The sequence below is a fragment of the Rhyacophila brunnea genome, unplaced genomic scaffold (genome assembly GCF_057557595.1).
Source record: "Rhyacophila brunnea isolate RB1 unplaced genomic scaffold, BYU_Rbru_1.0 scaffold_2, whole genome shotgun sequence".
Classification (NCBI taxonomy): Eukaryota; Metazoa; Arthropoda; class Insecta; order Trichoptera; family Rhyacophilidae; genus Rhyacophila; species Rhyacophila brunnea.
The window spans coordinates 16,322,770-16,331,052 of NW_028232859.1; the positions used below are offsets into that span (position 1 = coordinate 16,322,770).

Here is an 8,283-nt window from a genome sequence, read left to right on the forward strand (position 1 = left end):
GAATTCACGTTTCCCGGCAATTGCGTGTAATTTTTTCAGTCCCGATGTATTTCAGTACATTTAATACCCGCATTTACGTTTTTCTTTCCCGCGATTTACGTCGGAAATATTCAAAATATGCGAGTTACGCGCGCTTGACAATGATTGGTTCGTGACATTCGAACGGCGTAAAGTGTTTGGAGGGAAAACTCCGTGTCTTTAGAACGGTGCACGGTGATTGGTCGGCGAGCGACGCTGTGATTGGCCCGAGTTCGGCGCATAACAAGGTGATTGGTCCATTGGTCGCCATCTTTTCTTTTGGCATCGTGTTTGTGTTTTATAGACACTCCGTCTGTCATTATGATTATTCTGTCGTCAGTCTTACAAGTTACAAGTTCGCGGTTTATTTATTTCATAAAATGCAACAAACTAATATACATGATTTTTTAAATAAAAAATTTAAATTGAATTTTGTTTTTTAATAAAACGTTATTTTTTTAGAAACATAAAATTTAAACGTTCTTTTTTCAATACCCCCTTTTTACATTTCCCCTCCAATTAGGTTTTTTTTTCAGTCCCTTAAAAAACGTAAAATAGGGGTTATACTGTAGTTCCAACAAATAATATGTACCTAATTACTTTGCATGAAAAGTTGTTAACATGGACATGGCAATAGGTATAAAATGTCATTATTATTGTCTTACTAACATATATAATTTGAATGTTTTGGCTAATCTGTCATGTTCAAACACCAAAAACATATGAATACTTATATATAGAATAGATTCTTTGAGAGCCAGACCATAATACTTACAGTAATGTTGAAAATAATTATGTACAATTTACAAGGTTTAATTCTAATCCTTTTTTATCCTTCATTTCCATTTTGGACCGTTAACAAATGGTTAAGCATCGCTATGAATGAGTTTTTCACTGCGACCGCCATCTTCCGTCGCTTTCTTTCTTCCGGAGCGTCGGTAATGCAGATTGCAATTTATTCTTGTCATAGACATGACGTAATAATAATAATGGTAAGCGTCGATATCGCAGGGTTCTGCTATTATCATTATAATAATATTTATCAAATAAATAATATTAAACTATCTCCTTACTTTAATTGATCACTGATTGACTGATATTATTATCAATTATTTCTGAATGTCAACAAGTTATTGGATTTTTTTTATTTAACATAAAATTTATTTTTATTTATAATAATGGTGATTATTATGTAGGTACCTATTTCAAAATGTTTTTATTCTTAGGGCACTATCATAATTATAAGAAATTATGGCTTTTCTATGAAATTCAATAGACAATTTTATTTTCTTATTAGATTCTAATCAGATTGTAATGATACAAACTTTTTTATTGATTATTATTGATCTGTTTTACTTTGTAGTGAAAATATATGGTTGATAAAACAGTTAGCGATTATGAAATATAATCATTGATGTTGGGAAAGAATTAATATAGATAGATGGCAGAAAATGAAATAAAATTATTATGCTTACTAAGACATACAATAATGATAATATTATAAAATGATAATATTATAAAATGATTTCTCAAAAAATATAATAATAATATACTTAGATACTTTTAATTATTATGAGGATTATTTATCACGGTTCTTCCGATCTAATAGAAATTATGACAATGTGAACAGATTTTTTCCCAGGGGGATTCTTATACCAGCAGAGGCACCTAGCGGAAAAATACGATGCTTGCAAATTGAGTTAAAATTAAAAATATAAATAAAAGGATTTCAAGTTATACACATTTTATTTATTTTTATAAAAATCCATGTTTTATAAAATAAATATAAAAAATATTAAAACGATGAATTTGTCAAAAATCTACACGGTAAAAAATTTAAAACTTAATAAACTAAATTTTAATAATAAATATGACCATAAAATATTATAATGTAATAATAACGTAACTCGTGACATAGGTACCTAAATGTGTAACAAATTCACATTGTTTTTACAATAATTGTAAGTTTATACTTGACTTAAAAAAATGAAAAATATCTCCAATTGCAAGCTTCGTATTTTTCCGCTAGGTGCCTCTGCTGGTATTCTGCTGGTAGGTATAAGCATCGCCCTTAATTCTTCACACATTGAATAAATTATGATGATTTAGGTGACTTTTATGATTTTTGATTTTATGATGATTGGTTAGATACAATTAGTGGCATAGCTACCTCATCACAAGAATATGCAAAGTGTTGGGACCTCAAATCTCAATCGTTGTTAGTTCTATTTTCCAATATTATCTCGTTCTCATCATCAGTCCGGCTCATAAGGACACTTAGTATGATTTTTGTATAGGGGCCCAATATTTCTATCTATGCCACTAGTTATCATGAAAAATAAACTTTATATCTAGCCATTTTCTACACATTTAAAGCTATTAGGAGGCATCAAAAAACGCTAGTAAAAACGCCACAAGACAGATGTGTTTTTGCAAGCTATATGCCTATCGAAAAAAGCTAGATATGGCAAGAAAAATGCTAAATTGGCAACGCTGATCTGAATCATGATCATCTTCAGGAGCGGAACAATTCAGGATAGGTCCTCGTTCCCTCCAACAGCTCTCTCACGTGTTCTTATCGAAAGTGGCTGATTTTTAACTTGCTACTATTGTACTGCAGTCATGGTCGTCGGTTGTTACAACTACCCAGTCAATTTGGTCTGCAAACCCTGAAACCTTTTAAAAAAAAATGGTAGTGGCCACAATTACTACCAACAGTAAATGTTACACACCAAACATTATATTATAGCTGCAGGGACATCTGCGCAATCTGCGAAACTACAAATCCCGCTCTTTCACGAACATGCCATGATCTCAACCTTTGCTTCTGTAGTTTATAACTACATAAAGCACTAAGAAATCGCAGCAATAACATAATGTGTTGTATAATAGGCGCTCACGTGACAGGTATAGTCCAGATATAAGCACATTGCTGATAATAACCTCAATTTAATAATGTATCTAGTTGTTGCTATGTAATCCAAGTGATGAATAGCTCAAGCTCCTGTTTCTTATGCTATGCTTTCTTTCAGAAGAGGAGTTAGAAGGTATTCAAGATCGCTATGTACAAGCCCTTCGGAGTTTTCTTCAGCACACGGCGCCACACCATCCTGCGCGGATTCACGATCTCTTTGCGAGAATCCCTGAGGTAATGCTTTCCATGTCATCTTCTTTTACAAATGAAAATAATGCATTTAAATTTGTTGAGCCTCAAAGCATCCGGATTAGGATCGTTTTGTTTTTTGTTACTGGCATCGGATCCACTGTATATGTAATATTTTGTATAATAAATCTTAATTTCTGATTTCAAACGATAGTTGTCAATGTTATATACGACATGATAACTGAAAATCAAGAGAGTCATATCAGGATTTAATCTCAAAAATCATGTATTACTGTTCATAAACAGGGATTCTCTTCTTCAAGATTTTGCATTCCTTTTTATTTAGTAATTCAAAATATCTGCAATATGTGGACCAAGGGTTTACTAACTGTACCCTCATGACTTTTTTATGTGTCCTGTGAACTGCGAAACATGCATCAATATTTAAAAACGTAAGCCAAGCCTAGTTGAAATTTTTATTATATTTTGCCTCATTATTATTTTTGTTTTTGTCAAACGGAGTATAAAAATGACTTTTGAAATAAGAATTAAGTACATAATTTTGATAAATCTCTGAAACATATATAATATTAAAAAAAACCCTAGAAAAAACGTCAGACGGAGTGAGACTCGAATTTAAATTATTAAGCTATTGATCTGTCTGAATCTGATTCAGAATTAAAAAAGTATAAGAATGTCAATAAGAAAAATTTTGCCAGAGTCCGACATCGGTTACAATTAAGTTAGTATGTCGTGTACCTTGTAACTATATTACAAAGCCTATCGATTAACGCAATTTGAAGTATTTCAGACGAACAAAGTTATTAGAAATAATTCGCATAGATCATAGATGTATCAGTAGCTGAAAGGTTAGAGCACTGATACGAAAAGTGAAAGATTTGAATTTGAGTCCCAATCGGCTTAACATTTTTCTAAAATATTTTATGGGGTTTTGTGTGTAAAATGATGTATTTTCTATAATAAAGAATATAACATTCTTAACTCTTGTGTGTATTTAGTATTAAATAAAAAATAATTATACCTAAGTACCGTATAATAGTTTGAAGAGAACACAGAAGCAATGTGAAATCGTGATAAGAGTTTGATTGAATTTTCACTTGATATATATGGTATATCATAACATGGTTGAACATGCTCATCATATTGCTTAGATATTTGGAGGTATGTATATTTGTGAAAAAAATTCTACCACAAACATTATTGAATCAACATTTTAACATTGAAATTAACAGACAGCCATCTCACATCTGTTTCATACCACAAATCAAATAAATACAAGCGACTACACGGTTTTTTTTTTATAATTTTATCAAGGCTTTGACTACAACCCGCTGTCATTTCGCCTCTCAAAATATTGACTTATTTTTTATTATAATAAACGTGGATATGTATCTAAATTTAATATATTGTATAATAGCGGAACAAAATGAAAATTTAAAATATAAATTGACGCAATGAAATTCCAAAAATTTTGATTTCAAAGTTTGAGAACTTCCGATGTAGACTATAGAAATACTTTTACACTTAGTTAATTGTAGTGTCATAAGTGTTAACCTTAATTTTATCGAATATAATTTTTCAGATTCAAGCAGCGGCAGCCCTGCTATTGGAGAGCAAGATGTTTTACGTACCTTTCGTCTTGAATTCCGCCGAGGTTAGGTAGTGGCTAGCCAGCCGCGATCACCAGTCCCCTTAACCATCACTACACACCTGTGGTTGATCGCCGCTGTGAAACTTCTATTACTCATCTTTGGACCCTAAATCATACCTACAAAACACCTGCCGATCATATAATGAAAGAAAAATCTGAATTTATGTTGCCTATTAAAACATCTGGCGATCATTTTTCATCATTGCTATAAGATTCATTTAGGCCGATTTATTTAGGCTCAGAAAGTAATGCATAATGCATAGTGTGTGCTGATTCTGCCTTTATAGTGAGCGATTGTATTAAGAAATTTATTGTAAGACTCTTTCAAAACTGTCCTCACTAATAAACCATAGTTATTATAATAGCATAAGAAGACATAAAGTTATTTGGACGTACTTCATTTGACTTTTGACCATTTGCATCATCTCCAGTTTATTAATAATTAAGACAGATACATTTATTTTCAATACAGTTGTCTGATAGCAATCAATGCATTTTTCTTTGATTTATGAATTAAATATATCAACTGGCGACACGCAGATGCAAAGTGATGGGCTCGCACTTCCAAATCTTTTTATTCACGGTGCTGGTGTATTCGATCGTCACCTATTTGATATGCTAATCGAACACGAATATCGGTGTCAAATTATATTCTCAATACTTAAATAAGACTGTAGATTAAATTACGTAAGTAATAATGAAACTGTTATTTTTAAGACTAAACATTCACAAGCCCGGAAAATACATGCTGCTACACTATCTTCTGTAAATCACTACACTATCTACAGTTATCAATGTGGGATGCCACTGCTGGTGATAGTATTATATAATTATCTCGAGCCCATTGCCAGCGATCTGAGCCTTTTTAAATGCATTTGAGCGCCAACAATGGAAATTTTACATATTGGATAATCACAGTAAAATTTTGATAACAATACGCAAACACAAATGCAAAGCACTCATGTAAAACAAACTATAGTATAAATGAATATGATACCCTATGATAATTTGATAATTCCTCAAAATGATGGGGGGGGGAGTATTCAAAAAAAATACGGCAATGACTGAATCTATTTTGACACAATTAGCGGTGTTGGAAGAGCAGGCTTCAGTGCATCGAAGATCATTCGGACGTGGCTTACGACAAGAGGAGTATAATCGAGTTTTGTGAACAATGTTATTGACTGGAGTCCGTGGCGTGAAGATTATTAAAAGATGAATATTGCACCGAGTGTACATAGCTTAGTAATTATGTATTGTTACATAAACATGTGATATTTTTAACTTAATTGGAGAAAAAAACATTTATTAGGTTTATAAATTTAATGTGGGGGCGTTCTTGTGGCGAAAGCAAATTTGTATCAATATTTAAGTGTACCGCACTATAATATTATGTAATTGAATGGTTGAACGATTTATGAAATATGTATATACATAACATAACAAACATACCTATGTAACGGTAAATGAAGATATCCCTTATCTTTTTTGTATATAACAGTTTTCCTGACTGCTGTTCTGCTGTTCTGCTGTTAATGGAATTATCTTCTCCTACTAAAAAACTGTTTACTTTCTTAAATATGCAATTATCAACTATTTATTCTCCATACATAATAATATTATATTTCTTTTTCTAAATAGAATATATTATTATAAATTATTTATTGACTATACCTAGATACTGTTGTAACCTCACTTTTTCATATAGGTACCTACTACCTATTTTTTCAATCTAATCTCTTTTATGTTATTAAAAGTAATATTTTTTTTTTCAATTTTTCTAATTATTAACTATTTTTAGTCTTTCATTCTGTTAGTTATTATTGTATCATGTTGTTTTCCAATTATATAATATATTATATATATACCTACTGATATACAATTAATCCTGACCAATTAAATATACAATATAATATATTTATCTGAAACTACAAAACAACATTGCAGTAAAATTTATGAAGAGTTTAATTTAAAACTGTTGTAATATTCTGGTATTCGTGTCTCTATAGAATTTGAAGTTACTATATTATTTTCATATATTACATATTATTTTGGTATATTATACAGTTAAACTCGGTTATTACGATCACGGACATAGCGAGATCTCGGATGTAATGAGGAAACATTCGTTGACATGTTAGTTTATGATTTTCTCCATACATTTGTTTGTTCACTTTTATAACGAGCTACTTATCGGATATACCAAGCAAAAATATCGTCAAAAATTTTCATAAATCTGTTGAATGTGTCGATCGCTTAAAAACATTTTCGACCCTAAGCAATAAAATCCGACCGTAGACCGATGCTGCCGGGATCGGATTATGTTTATGACACTAGTTAAGTGTCTAAGTACCTAATTAGTGTTTTCGCCGACAACATCAAAAAAGTATCCACGCATATGGTTGAAATTTCATGTACAAAATCCAAGCTGAAGTCAGTAGGTACCTACCAGCATTCATTACAATAAACAACTTCTTTTGTAGTTTATGAATGCCATGCTTGTTTCGGGGAAAAATTCTAATTGTGTATTTTTGTTTGAATTGTGACTTTTTGTGTTATGTGACCGCTCATTTAAAAATACCTATTCTCTGATATAACGAGTAATGCTTATAACGAGCAAATTCAGTCGGTCCCATCATCCTCGTAATAACCAAGTTCGACTGTATATTAAAATCACCTATGTAATTGGTACATTTCGGACAAATCTATCCTAATTAGTGAATAAAAAGATTTCTGTTTCCCTATTTAGTTAGATTGCCTAATTGGACTAAACTTTATTCTGGTGGTGTCTAATGATCTTTCTAATTCTTCGTTGTATTCTTATATTTTTATCATTCTATCTTCCCAATGAATTTTCTAGTAAATATTTATTTCCATGCTTAAATTTTTTTTATACACCCAGTTCTTTTAAAAGCCGCCATTATTCGAAAGTATATATTGTGAATAAATTAATGATACAATTTTTTATTATTGACTAACATTTTCTGTTAGAGAATTATTAACAAAATAATGTTTTCTATCACTCTACTTACTTACATTATATTTAAAAATATATATTTATCAATTCGGTACGAATTGATTTAAAAACAAAATATTGAATTATTTAATTTATTAGAATATAAATCTTTCAAACACCTGCAATGGCTGGATTACCGGCTTATAAAATCGTGGGTCTCGGATTTGAATCACGGGTCTGAGAGCAAATTCACATGTTGTTTCTTCAATGTTATTTGGACCCAGAGTATGGACCTAATAGGTTGAGCAAGTAGATAATATCTGTTTCTCGTGAAAAGAAAAATCTGCGAAAATCTGTATTTGATTGTAGAGCCAATTAAAAAAAATCCTTCAATCGTGGAGTCTTAAGAATGGTAGGTTCTTGTTATACATTTTCATAACATTTAAACTTTTTTAAGTAGGCACTAATCACCTACCTACGTAATAAAATGTTCATCGAAAATCGTTTTATTGTGTTGCGGTAGAACTGGGTGTA

General features: G+C 31.0%; 1 protein-coding gene across 1 annotated transcript in view; it reads left to right on the forward strand.

Annotated features, from left to right (window-relative positions):
- The window catches only part of Hr4 (nuclear hormone receptor 4), a 28,612-nt gene extending 22,386 nt beyond the window's left edge, over positions 1–6,226 (forward strand). Inside the window, exons 5-6 of the mRNA XM_085946320.1 lie at positions 3,054–3,166; positions 4,725–6,226. Coding sequence (XP_085802446.1) covers positions 3,054–3,166; positions 4,725–4,805 — 194 coding nt within the window. The 3' untranslated portion in view covers positions 4,806–6,226. The remainder of the gene's footprint in view (positions 1–3,053; positions 3,167–4,724) is intronic.
- The last annotated feature ends 2,057 nt before the right edge of the window (positions 6,227–8,283 follow it).